Below are 14,671 nucleotides of genomic sequence, written 5' to 3' on the forward strand. Positions count from 1 at the left end.
ATTCACATTTATAATAAGTAACTGTTCCATGGAGGCAATCATTGGCCCCCACGACCAACCCCTATCGCTCTCAGCTATCCTGGCAGAGGGCATCATGGGAATCGTAGTCCACAGCAGCTGCCGGCCACAAGCCGCACGAGCCCCGCTTCTACCAGGTCTTTCCAGCTTGGGCTTATGTTTCCATGGTGAGCGCGCGTCGTCACGTGACTGATCCTCGCAGCTTCCGGGTCCTGAATTGGTCCGGTTGCCAAGGAGACGCTGTCAGCGTCCTGTCTACGGAAACCGAGGTGGGATAAGGAGCGCAACTCTTTGCAGCAGGTGAGCTGGGGGCCACGGGTGGATCCGTCTATCACACCTTGGGTTCTGTGTGTGGCCCTTCCCAGCCTGGGCACCCCCCTGTCCCGCTAACCCCCGCACAGGCGGCCGGCTGGCAGGTAAAGGCAGTGGGCGCAGGGATTGGAGGCACGGCTGCTGCAGAACTTCTTGGAGCATCTAAAGTGTTTTATGATTAGGCCGCAGCTACCTCAGTGTGTATACTGTGTGTGTAATGTATGTAACGTGTGCTGTACACTGTGCATACTGTGTGTAATGTATGTAACGTGTGCTGTACCCTGTGCATACTGTGTGTAATGTATGTAACGTGTGCTGTACGCTGTGCATACTGTGTGTAATGTATGTAACGTGTGCTGTACACTGTGCATACTGTGTGTAATGTATGTAACGTGTGCTGTACCTTGTGCATACTGTGTGTAATGTATGTAACGTGTGCTGTACGCTGTGCATACTGTGTGTAATGTATGTAACATGTGCTGTACCCTGTGCATACTGTGTGTAATGTATGTAACGTGTGCTGTACGCTGTGCATACTGTGTGTAATGTGTGTAACGTGTTCTGTACCCTGTGCATAATGTGTGTAATGTGTGTAACGTGTGCTGTACTCTGTGCATACTGTGTGTAATGTATGTAACGTGTGCTGTACGCTGTGCATACTGTGTGTAATGTATGTAACGTGTGCTGTACACTGTGCATACTGTGTGTAATGTATGTAACGTGTGCTGTACCCTGTGCATACTGTGTGTAATGTATGTAACGTGTGCTGTACGCTGTGCATACTGTGTGTAATGTATGTAACATGTGCTGTACCCTGTGCATACTGTGTGTAATGTATGTAACGTGTGCTGTACGCTGTGCATACTGTGTGTAATGTATGTAACGTGTTCTGTACCCTGTGCATAATGTGTGTAATGTGTGTAACGTGTGCTGTACTCTGTGCATACTGTGTGTAATGTATGTAACGTGTGCTGTACGCTGTGCATACTGTGTGTAATGTATGTAACGTGTTCTGTACCCTGTGCATAATGTGTGTAATGTGTGTAACGTGTGCTGTACTCTGTGCATACTGTGTCTGTGTGTATATATATATATGTGTCTGTATGTATATATAAATGTATGTGTGTGTCTGTATGTATGTGTGTGTATATGTAGTTGTGTACATGTATGAGCGCATGGAAGCAGAGAAAGGAGATAGAAATAAGAGAGGAAAAGATGTCAACGAGTGAGGTGAGAAAAACAGAGACGAACAAAAGAAAGAATAGAAAGAAGGAAAAAAAGACAGCAAAATGTAGGCGGAAAAAGAGGAAAAACCAAGTTGCTCCGGGGCCGGAAGCTCGTTCATCGCTCCTTGCGGGTTCTTTAAAGTCGCCGTCAGTTTCCAGCAGATTTCATTTACATTTATTTATTTATTTGCCCAGCTTACTTATTTTATTTCTTTTCTCATCATATTTTTTTAGACTGTAAGAAACATGGAGAATGCGAAGGAATCCCCGTCGGCTGCGTCTCGAGACCTGGAAGGGGTGAGGCGGCCGACACAATTATTCATTCATTTAGGGTTATAGGGCCAAGAAGACGGAGATAACAGATAAAATGATCAGCTCCGGCTTTATATCTTAATCATTCTGCATTGTTCTTCTCATCTTAAATAATATTTAGAACAAAAAATCCTCAAATAATCCACTAACCAGGAAAACAGCAAAGAAATAGATAAATAAAAATAAACTTTATTTATTTCCCTCTGAAAGAAAAACAATGTAACAAATCAACGCAGAGTCGCAAACGCAATTCATGTTTTTATTATTATCATTAAAAAAAACAGAAAATGTAAAAAAAAAAAATGAAATCCACTTTATTTCACGTTAAGCCCCTGAACCATTCCAGAAAATGGCAAATTCTGTTCTCTCCCTGACAGGAAATAAAAATATTAACTAATCCCCCAAAATAGCCCGGAAAAATAGTAAAATAATAATAATAATAATAATAATGATACAATAAAAATAATAGTGAAATAATAATAATAAAATAATATTTATATTAATAATAATAAAAGGAAAATAATTATAATAATAATACGAGTAAAATAATACTAATAATATTAATCATAATAATAATAGTAAAATAATACTAATAATATTAATCATAATAATAATAGTAAAATAATACTAATAATATTAATCATAATAATAATAGTAAAATAATAATGATAATAATAATAGTAAAATAATAATAATATGTACAAACAGTCCAGAAATCCATCTCTCCATGGGCTCCCAGGACCACAGTGGTCCCTTCTTCACTTATGTTTTAGTTAATCTTGCGCTGTGTATCTTCACGCCTTTGCGAGTCTTTAAATTTGACACCCGTAAAGATTATAAGAGGGAGTAGAACACTCAGGCCAGGGTTCTCCGGTTAAAGAAAGCTACGCATGGCCAAGGTATCGAGAGGTTCTTCCTTCCCTCCTTAATGACGGCATTTCTTTTAATTTTTACGGTTATATATAGATTTTATTAACATTTTTAGTGAGAGTGAGTGGTGGATCCACACTATAACACACCCTAACCCTCAGGCATGGAGTGTCCTGGTCACTGACCATAGCCAGGGAGTTACCTGTTGGAGACGCAGCATGATCGGACAATTGAAATATAATGGCAGAATGTGCGTGATTATTAAGTTACCCCCTTATTGCTATGTTGCTTGATGTAGTTGATTGGTCCAAACAGCCTTTGTGGGAGGAGCGTCCTTCCCACAAAACTAACATCTTCAAAACAATTCCATTGATTGTCAAACACAAAGCTATAGGTAGCATTAATGACTGTATTTATGGGGATATATGTGACCCCATCACATGCCACCAACTCATTAGCATAGTGCAGTCATTTTGTCACAGTTAATCACCGTACTGGGCAGGAGAGAGGCGGGGCAAGTAGCAGGGGCGGAGCTTTCTATTCCTTATGCCCATAAGTGGAAGAACCGGCTTCCTGTTCAACAATAAAAAAACATTTAAAGCATCTAAATGACAAATGTTTGGATTTTGGCTCCCGCGATAAACATTTATTTCTCCGTAAGCGCGTAACGAGCCTTTTGTTGTTGTTAGAAAAGAAATCCTTGGCATCGTTAACTCCCATCATCAGCCGCTTGCACTATTTGTTTGAAATAACAGCAATTCAACCAAATTGACAGCGTTTTTTTCTCATCATAGAATTGAGCTATTTAAAAATGAGTATTCCCCCCCGCCCCCGCTCGTTTATTGTCACGTTGTTCTAGAAAGCCGTCCTGATTATGACTTCGCGTATCCAGCGGTGAAAAAAAAAATCAGCCAAAAAATGAAACCATCAAGGAAAATGACGCTTGGCAGGCGGAGGGTAATTTCCCATCCATTTATTCCCAGTATTTTTTTTTAGAGGAGATTGGATCTGCGTAGAGAAAGCGGTTACTAATGAAATGTGGAAGGACCGATCTCATTTAATGGTTATGCATACAATGTGGAAATGAAACGCGGAATGCGGGGCGATACAACATTCTATTAAACGTATGTAATAAAATACGCAGTGTGATGGAAGGAAAGCGTTCCTTCCGATGGGCTCAATAGGACAAGATAGTAAGTGGGGTCTCAACACTGCATTCAGGGCTGGACTGATCATCGGACGCACCGGGCAAGTGGCCAGCGGGCCACCGGTCGGCCGTGCTCCATATTCACCCCATCTGCAGCTCCAGTGAAGAACCCGGAGCCCTCCCCTTCCAGAACGCGGGTGGTCGGTCGGCTGACGTCGGCGGTCGGTCCCCCTTGAAAGTTGCCTGTTTTTGGAGGGGAAGTGGGCATGGAGTGGCGTGCGCCGCAACACCGTGACCCCGGAGTTTCTCTGTGGTGACTCAGGAGACCCAGAGAAGGGGCAAGTCACCCGGAGTCTCCGGGGCAAAACGCAGAGAAATCCCAGGTGTGGATGTGTCTAGCCGCACGCTGCATGAGCATGAAAATTTAGCATGCAGCCTCTTATATCCAACCTTTGGCCAACCCCCTTAAAGCGATAGGGCGGCCGCCGGCCTTAAAGTGACAGGGTGGCCCCGGCCCGGCCCCAATATGTAACAGTTTAACATGGTACTTTCTGTCTTAGCAGACTTTTCACCCCAAAAGAACAACCCAATTGAATATACTCAATAAAAAATCTGGGTTAGGCAGAAGCAGTTGCTGCACAGGAGATGTGAGGGTAATTAAAATAAGAGCTGATACCATGATTCAAGGATCCAGTACTTGTGTAAAATCCTCATAAAACTTTATTGTTCCATTTTTGCATAAAGGCTCAGGAAGGTTTCGTACCATGGCCTGGTTCATTGCTTTTCAGGATTGCGGTTCATATGTTGTGTTGCTATGGAAGTTCTGTGTGATCTTTGCGTGTTATGGCTCATAAGGGACAGTATTATTCAGCATGAGGGTCTAAAAGGAGACTTCTGAGGATACATGGAAGCAAGTAAGTAAAAGTAGATGAAATGTAACTAAAAGATCTAACCTCTATGTCTTCCTTCACGCCAGACGGTTTTAATTAGTGCAGAACAGGGAGCTTCTGTTACCCTGATCAACGAACCCTTACCTTCACCTTCCCAAGAAGAAGCTGAGGGGACCTCCCAGGTCCAAGAAGGAGCCTCGGTCCCTGAAAGCCAAGAAAGTGCGGCACCCCTAAATCCTCCAGAAGAGACCAGCGCACCTCTCCAAAGTGATGCTGGAGATTCTCAGCCCCAAGAAGGAGATTTGCCCTTAACGAATCACGAAACGTTCCCCGCAGCTCCTTTGGCACACGGTGAAGACCCAACATCTTCTGTGCCTCAAGAAGAAACAGACGTATCCCATGAACAAGAAGCTCCACCATCCATGACACAAGAAAAAGGATCTTCACCCTCATTACCCTACGATGAAAGCACTCCTCAATCTGAGACCCCGGGCGACAGTCAATCAAAGCTTGTCCGAGATTTTATGGCATCACTGATGAGTGTTCAGCTAACCACAGATCCTTCGATGCCTCAAGAACCTGACGGTTCTCAAAGTTCTGGAAAGGACGCCGTCGCGTCTTCTCCTCCACCACCAGAAAATACCGGTCCTTCTCAGCCAGTGAAGGAAGAGACTTCGTCAGGAGAAAGAAACATAATATCGCCAGCAAGCGACGCCAGCAAATACCCCTCCATAGACGTGGAAGTTGTTGATCAGCGACTCCATCGGGACGCGGAATCCTTGGAAGGTTTTCAGGAACACAAAGGAGCTCCTGCATCAGAACACAAGGAACATTACTCTGAGCCGCCCAAGGGAGGCATGTCCCCTCCATGCCCCCAAGATGCAGAGGGTCTCTCGCAGCCCCCAGAACAGGGGGTAAGTATTTGCCCCTTTGCAGTGTTCGTTGGTTTGCGGCTTGAAAATCATTTATTGGGTGTTGGTGGCTTTTGCACTGAAAAGATCTTCTAATTATACGTCAAAAAAAAATCAAAATCAATCAGGTTTAGCTTTGGCTTTTTTCTTTCGGTGACTTTTAACTTCAGCACTTGTTTTACCCGATCTGTGCAAATTCTGCCCAGATCTGCCCTTTCCCTCCGCAGTGCTGCCCCTCGGGTTGGTTTGGGTGTAAAATCACTGTAGCTCCAGACTTGCAATCTAATTACGGTCCCATTTACAGACCCCCTATTGGCTGCTGGTAGCAGCCAATCTGTAGTAGCCTAGCGCTTACTTTGAAATCATTACCCTTTATTGGTCAACATAGAAAAAGGGATTAAGTTACATAAGCTTGTGAGACCTCGGTGGTCTCTTCTTCAGAAAGACTATGGCTGAAGAAGTCCATGGGCGGCAGGAAAATCAACAGGCAATGCTTTCTGCGCCTGTGTCCGGAACTGTCACCGACCTGTATGGAGGTGAGGGCACAGGCAGCCGAACGCGTCTCTGGCGAGCCTAGGGGCTGCGGCAGGTGGGGAATGAGGCCAATGAATGGAGGGGGGGTTTCAGTAGGACCCTCCATGCATTTTCACATAATCATTTTTGGAGGGACCCCTCAACCATCTCATTCTTTAACGTGTATATGATGGCTGGAGCGCCCCTTTAAGGAAAAGGTACCCCTAAAGTGATAGCGCTTATTTTTTTTAATCTGTTTAATGAGTTTTGCACTTTATTCCTGTAAACGGATGCGTACGCCGTCTTTATGACATCAATAAAATGATTTATCCGTGATCAATCTCACTTCGCTCAACGTGCTTTCTTTACTCGATACCCCCCCCCAATCACATGGAACGGGTCTAACCTCCGATTTTAATCTCAGACTGTTCGGGGTTAAATGTATTCAAAAAAGAGCCTCCGACACAAAAATTGGTGCATTTCCATCTAAATCGCGCTCTCTAACCCTATCGCCTTCTATTGATTCGCTTCTGTCTTAAGTTGCTTAACTAACACGCGTGTGCGGCAAATGACGGCGACGATCGATACAGACCGGCATATTTATCAGGGGGTTCTGGGAATCAACCAAAAATGTGCTATTGCTTTGTAAATATATGTGATGTATAAACATTGTCACTGTATATATATATATATTTTAGGCATTTTTAACCGTATCATCCTGCCTGATTCTGGGCATTTTGGGCATATTTCAAAGCTACCTTCTACTTCCTGTTTTCTCCACCAATCAAAAAAAGTCATGCGTATACGGGACATTTTTTTCAGATTTTATTTTAGCATTTTTTTTACATAATTTAATATTATTTACTGATATTTTAAAACCCCGTGCTGTTATCGTTACATGCATTAAGTCTCGGCATTTAACTGGTTAAGGTCTCTATTCTCCAAAACGCATTTATTACCAGATCCTGAGCTTCTACCTGATGATGTCGTTTTGCGCCAAGAGACAGGAAAAAGAAACCCGCGCTGTAAATACTCCTAAGAGTCCCCGCGCATGCATACATTCACAACATGTGCTGACTCAGCAAGACTCTCGGCTCCATTGAGTGGCAGGAGGGACTTTGTTGGCTGTAAATACAAACCTGATAGCAATAAATCACCCTCTGATTTACCCCCCACATCCCTTCGCTCTCCGCTACGTCACCCCCTCCAGTAAATTAACTCCGAAGGGCTTTATCGGCACGTTAGATGCAGACGAGGCAGGGGGGGCAGCTTTCACCTAATTACCTTGGCTGGGTCCCTCTGACTTATTATCGCCATTGATTGCCACTGGAACGTAGATCTATGTCTAATAATCAATCCTTATTTACACACTGACCGGAAAAATAGGAACTTTCCACGTATTAGACGATTAAATATTCCCAACTTTTATTTGATTTCTTGTATCGGATTAAAAATCTGCTTTAAAAATATTTTTACCCCAGTTGTAGTTTTTGCCCCATAATATATAACGTTTTCAGGCAGCTGCATATCAGCCGTTTGTATGATTCTCGCTCTGTTATCTGAGTCCCGATCTACTAAACCCCCCGACTCCTTATCATACTGCCTGTGGGAAGCAATAGAATCACTCGGCCTTAATCGCCCAGTTGGACTCTCTGACTAATGAAAGTCTATGGAGGTGCTGACTTCATTAGCATTGCCGTAAAGCATCAGCTCAGTGTGGTGTCGGAGCCGGGAAATTCACCCAAAATATCACATGACTGACAGCAACGGCGGCTCCAGGTCTGCAGATGAAGGGAGTTTATTGGGGCAAAATGAGATAAAAGCAGGTTTTTACCGACACTACTGTCGGGGTTATTACTGTATACAGCGTTGGGGGTTATTACTTATTATAAAAAGTTATACAGCATTTAAAATTGGGAAGACATCTTAGGACCGTTCCTGCTTCTGGGTCTTTGTTTACAGGGAATTGGAAAACGCGTTATTTTCCCAAATCATTGAAACATCGAGTCCTTTCTTTTTTTAGGTTCTCATTCATTTCCTTTTTCCTCCCCATTTAGGCCGATGTCGGGAAATTCCTGATAACAGAAATCCTCCAGCCTGTGGGCCGCGGGCTCTCCGCGCCCTCCGTTTATGAGGACCCGTTTGAACGTTCTCTGAAATACATGGAAAAACACAACATTCTGCAGATATTCCAGGTGCTTTGCGGGTGCTGCGCGGCATCGAGGCTCCGCCTTACTAACGGGATTGGTGGCTGATATGGGGGTCATTTCCAAAATGGGGTCACTTTTGCAAGTAGTGGATATAGGGGATGGCCTTTAACTTGAACTCTTTAGGTTTGACCCAGAGCCTCCGGATGAAGCCTTGATTCTTCTGCTCTCTGGGTCGGTTCTCCAGCCACGCCCACTCTCCGCCCACATTCCGCCTACTTATAGAAAACATAGAATCTGCCCCGTTTTCCCCACCCCCAGCTATTTCCCATGCAGGGAATGTATTCGGCCAAACACAGCTCCATGCACTTAGCACAGGCTTCAGCGGTGGCTCAGAGAACATTGCAGGGGGTCTAACGAGACCCCCTATGCATAAGAGGGAGCTTTCCTGCCACTGATTGGCTGCTTCCAGGTGATCTCTTCACTGTTCAGTGGGTCTCCGACCGCACTGGAGCCAAAAGCATTGTGGGATCCTTACTTGGTTCAACCAACCACAAAAGTGCCGCCGTCACTTTATTGTTTTATATTGATAGCGCCATCATATTCCGTAGCGCCGTACAATGGGTAAACAGGACATAACAAGTAGTCTGTAACATAACAATTCGACTTACAGAAACAACAAGTAAGGAGGGCCCTGGGCACAGGAGCTTACAATTTAGACACAAACATTAAAGGAGTCAAGGGAAGAATGAGAGACAAAGGGATTTGGGGCCCAAAAAGGACTGTGCCTCCTCAACAGGGACACTTGGGAGGTATGCAGATCTTTACATAGATGTATATACCAGCAGGCATCCTCTGGGTTAGTAAAACGCAGATCATTGGAAGCTCAGGGACTGGCGGCCGGCAGCGAGGGTTGGGTTTGTAGAGCAATACTGCCCCTTAGTGGCGGTTCTGTGAATGGCGCTTGCACTACGAACACAACTGCTTCGGTATTTTATTCTATATTTTTCTATTGAACTAATACATTCGAATGACATGCGAAGAGCAATGCGCTAAAGACATGACCCTCTAGATTGTAAGCTCACGTGCCAGGCCCTTGTTACCTAACGCATCGGTTTGTCTTCGTCGGTCAGTTCTTGGTCGGTCAGACTCTATCATTGTATGGACCGGAAGAAGCTCTGCGGAATTTGTTGGCGCCATATAAATAAAAGACAGAAAATATCTGCAAAATGCTATTTGGGCTGAATGTTTGATCCGTGGAACTGAGCGTGTCGACCCCCCCCATCAATAACCACCGGATGGAATTAAATTTTTTTTAAAAAGCCAGAAATCGGTTGCTTTGCACAGTCTGATATTCTTACTTATTTTTACTTTTGCTTTTTTCAGGAAATCACAGAAAATCTGGTTTATGAGAAGCCAGAGAATCCCTTGGAATTTATGCTCGAAAGGGTAAGTACCATCCGACAGGGACGAGGGGGGCATCAGGGATGGGTGTAGGTGACCCCCCCAGTTTATTATCCGGAGGAATTGTGGACCATTCTTGGGATGCCGGGTGTGAACTGAGGCCCCCCCCCCACATCATCTCGATAGGCGCTGAGGTCACTTTTTCCACCAACTGTATATATAATGGTAAAGCTATGAGGTCATCACTACGCGGTCACAAGGATCTGTAGCTTAACCGTCTCATGTGGAACGGACCATTAGCAGGTCATCTCAATAATCCCCCGAAGTATCTCCTGCTGTCCAGCCCCGAACGGAATCTGGATAAAACCTCAAAATCGCTTCCTTCAGAAATCCTGCATTTACCTCAAATTATACCTCGGAACGGCAGCCGCGACGTTATGTGCCCAGCAACGGCAGCCGTACGCTGCGATACTCTGCAGAGATCTCTGAAACGTCTAGCGAGTCTCCTCTCTCCCCTCCGCGAGCCCAACACTCGGGGGTCCGCCGTCCTTCCCCATCACAGGCATCGGCATCGTGCTCCGCCGGCTCGCTGAGTAGCCCTCTGCCCCGGGGTAACGTTCGAGGCGCGTTACTGGCGGAGAACGTCCTTGTGGCAGAATATGTGAGGCTGTTTTGCAGTAAAAAGCAATAAAAAGCTTATTAGGTTGTTGCTTTTTTAACCCCTTAATGACAAAGCCCGTACATGTACGGGCTCAAAATGCATTGTTTTCAGTGGGTTTAGGGACCGCCCATTGTCCTTAAGTGGTTAATATAATCCCGCTAGTAGTATTGATGCGTCCATTAGCAGGTAATAAGAGCGGGGGTAGCGGTAACGGGGGTCCCATTAGTGCCGTCGAGGACGATAATACACGGAGTAGATTCGACAGCATCTATCGCGGCCAAATCCGCCTGGGGAAGGGTCGGTGTAAACACGGGGGGGGGGGCGAGTATTAATACCGGTCTGTCTTCTCCATCATCCCGTCGCCCGCAATAAAGACACCTCGAGGCCGTTTACCGGGGAAACATTCTAATAAGCGCGACTTGGGTTTTGCTGAATGTTTTGCTTCCAGGGATTAAGCCGGAGCCCAAACAGCTCACGTTTGCCGCTTAATGGCCGCCGAGCCGCGTTAATAGATAATATGCATTAAAGCTGCGGAAACAGCGGCGGAGCAAATGTTGTTTTTAGATTGGAAATGCATATTAAATTACCCCTTCGCCAGCCGGGGGGGGGGCAGTGCGGTTATTTGGATTTACTGGCCGGGAACGTGTTTTTTTTGGCGGGGAACGTGTTTGTTGGCGGGGAACGTGTTTGTTGGCGGGGAACGTGTTTGTGCGACGCGCGGACGTGTCTGATGTTTTATAGGGTCAGGGATGTTTGGCATGGGGCTTAAAGGAGCAGTTTTTGGGCACTCTGGGCTCCCGAGCTGTCACCGTCCCACTTCCGGTATGCAATACGCTGCATTGGGAATATGCGCCCCTTAATCCCTAGAGAAGCTGCTTGGGGCATAGCTACCAACAGTCCTGAATCTGCCCTTGCTCGTGTCTTAATGGGACGCTGGCAGCTTTGGGTGTTCCATGAGTAGAGCGCCAGGCGATGGCCGCCCATGTAATATGAACCGAGCATGACGAGGGTGAGCACGTTGAGCCATTGTTTCAGGCTACAAAGACATTTGACACGTTACTGGTGCTATACCCCCTGTACTGCGGGGGGCAGCGTGTTACATATGATTCTCCGCAGCATGCGATATGTGACATGGAAGGCTCAATGCGGCGACCTTGGCGTGTTGCCCTCGGGTTATTTACACCCACCCAGGGCCATAACATCTACGGGGTGAGAAGCACCACAAGGCGACAGGAGAGCTTCAGCCGGCATATGTGATGTCAAAGCGAGGCGAGAGATCCGACGCTGTCCCAGGGGCCATGAGCCCTGGTTATTTATACACGACGCTCCTCGACACATGGAGTTACTTGGCATTGGCCGACGAGCCACCAGAAACTGGCCGGTTCCCGCCGGAGACTCCATTCCCGCGGAACGCCATCTTTTATTTTAAAAAACAAACCCTCCAGTGTTGACCTTAAGCGTTCCTTCTTTCCTTCCAGGTGCAGTCTATGATCGCCAGCAGGAAGGAGCAGTGACGGGAAGCCTCTGAGCCGATATGACCCCGTTTGCCTCCGGATGCTCGTTCCGTGGCCTCCGTGGCTTGCGTTCGTGTCTGTGGGACACAATCATAGACGTTAACTATACCTGCTCTCCTTACCATTATTACTACTTCTGCTCCCGTTACATATCAATGAACTCATATTCAATTATTGCTATTAATGTCCGCACGTTTCCCCTCCCAAGAGGAGATTGTGGACCCCCAGAGAAGCCTGGAGCTCACGTCAGACACCTCATCGAACCCAATAAAAGAATATGACGCCGGATCGGGGGCTTGGCAACGCATTTAACCCTGTACCTATTTGCATTCTCTGCGGGGGGGCAGTGCGATTGGGGGGTGGCACAGAGTTGGGGGTGTAACGCCTTGTGGCCCTCTGCGAGCTCTGGGGCCAAAAAACACAAATTAGAAATGTTGAAATTTTTTTGCATTTATTTCTTTTTTTGGATAATGTTTTATTCTAATTATCTGTAAAGAATATTAACCCACAGAGCTGTGTGAAGCAGAGTCATATACGGCGGCGAGTCCGAGTCCGCCTGACTTTATTGACGCCCCCTTCTCTTCATGGATGAGCTCTTGGCCACCGAGGGACTTTGTTTGCGGTTGTTTTGCTCATCGATACTGCATCTTCTTTTGTTTAATGATGCGATTGTGATCCCGCGAATGTATCGATGTCATTTTCATTTGTCAATAAAACATTACGTTTTAGGAGGCTTTTAGATGAAGAGTAACGCGGGTGAGCTGCCTCGATACCTTCCAACTATCCCAGGACAGTCACGGTTTGGGACCTGAATCTGACCGGGTTATTCCTGCAAACTCGCAGCCAGGGAGAAAGAATTATGATTATTGGCGATCTGAGCAATAGCCAAATGCTTACCTTCCAACTGTCCCGGTTTTCACAGGACAGTCCTGATTTTCAGGCACTGCCCACATTGCGCCTTCATTGGTCTGATAGGGGATCATCTCTCTCTCTCCAGACCAGCTTCCCATATGGCCTCCACCCTGCACTTTGCAGCTGAGCGCTGTGAGGTGGCTCTTCATGTATGGTGAGCCGGAGGTCCATGTCCTCTCCCGGGTCTGACCGTATCCCCTCCCCACCTGTAGCCATACGGCTAATACAGGTGTCCTGATACATTGGAGAACATGCAAACCTAGTGTCCGATGCGCACGCACCATATGCAGCTGCTCTACGTGCACCAGGGGTGGCTTTTTTTGGATGGGACAAGCTCCAGTGAGAAGTGCGGCTACTGCGGGCCAAAGCTTTGCCTTCAGCTTCCGGGTGTTTCGTTCCCAGAAGTAAAGATCAAAGACCTGGCAGCTTCCTGATATCATAGGAGCAACCAACATTTGAAAGCCCTTGTTGCTTTTTTTGATCTATACATTCTATTGCTGCTTTTTTGATCTATACATTCTATTGCTGCTTTTTTGATCTATACATTCTATTGCAGTCCCGCTAGCGCTAAACACGGATGGTTTTCAGCCTTTATATGCAGCTCACCCCCTTTAATAAATCCGCATTACAGTAACAGTCAACAGAACTATTTTAAGACACCAGCGCATGTAGTGTTAAAGCGATCGGCACCCGCTGTGCATGCGCCGGCATGTTATTTATCTAATCATGTATAATACATTTTTACATTCTGATTTCCTACTTGCACATCTTCTCCGTACGGCACAGAGTCTCCTGATGGTCTTCCGACCGCGTTTAATCACGTAATCATGTGTTCTACTAATTCTCTTCCATCAGATTACTATGCAAACGAGGGGGCTGATTTCGCAATCTGATGATTGACAGTTTATTTTTCGTATAAATACCTGTAGTAGGAGGAGAGACACTTTACGGCTGCAGAATTTGCGCATCTCATTATGTCACCTGTTCGCAGACCCGCGCGTTTATTGTCCATAACGGCCCATCCTACGCATCATTTACCGTGTGACAAATCTTAGCAAAAAGTATTTAAATAACAAAAATACTTTGCGCAACCCACCTGCCGAGAGCAACCCGAGCAAGGATCTGGATTCACATACATTCAAGAAATGAGGCCAATTCAAAGAAAAATAAGAAAAAATAATTTCTCATATATGGATAATAAGTTATTTTTTGCAGAAAATATTAATATTATTTTTTTTTTATTAATATAATATAATATTAATAAAAATAATAATATTGAGAAATTAGCATAGATGGGAACGCTGCAGGTTTGACTCGGAGTCCCCGGGTCAGTTTCCGGATTCCAGTTTCATTGGGATCCGGCTAATTTGGGTCTTTGAATTTCCTTCTTTATTTGCGGTGACTTTTCGGTGCTTCATAAATAAAATGAAAATCTTGCAGTTTTGAGTGCCCAGAAAAAGAAAGACAAACGATCAGTTACTGACCCGAACCTGGCTTCTCCATGAAGTCAGAAACTCCAATAATTAACCACTTAATGACAAAGCATGTACATGTACGGGCTCACAATGCATTTTTATTAATGGGTTTAAGGACAACCCATTGTCCTTAAGGGGTTAAAGTCTTCACCGTCAGCATGTTTTAGGCTCCTAGTGTTTTTCACTTTGGATTTTGTTCGTTTAGTTCTGTCGGCGATAATCAAGCAGTGGGTTCCGACTCTCCTGTAGCGCGTCTGCGGCTGGTTATGAACATGCGCGGCTCCCCGTACACTCAGATATTTGAATCCCAAGATTAAAGAACGCCCCGGAAAATAAGCCCAGAGCTCATATCTCAAACA

At 45.5% G+C, this 14,671-nt stretch overlaps 1 protein-coding gene across 1 annotated transcript; it reads left to right on the plus strand.

Moving 5' to 3' along the window:
- The first annotated feature begins 235 nt into the window (after positions 1-235).
- On the plus strand, positions 236-11,977 carry TEX55 (testis expressed 55). The gene is made up of 5 exons (XM_053457165.1): positions 236-318; positions 1,791-1,853; positions 8,257-8,394; positions 9,733-9,795; positions 11,890-11,977. Exons 2-5 carry the CDS (start codon positions 1,803-1,805, stop codon positions 11,923-11,925), a joined length of 288 nt encoding a protein of 95 aa, XP_053313140.1. The 5' UTR covers positions 236-318; positions 1,791-1,802; the 3' UTR covers positions 11,926-11,977.
- Positions 11,978-14,671: the final 2,694 nt, after the last annotated feature.

The sequence above is a fragment of the Spea bombifrons genome, chromosome 2, assembly GCF_027358695.1.
Source record: "Spea bombifrons isolate aSpeBom1 chromosome 2, aSpeBom1.2.pri, whole genome shotgun sequence".
NCBI lineage: Eukaryota > Metazoa > Chordata > Amphibia > Anura > Pelobatidae > Spea > Spea bombifrons.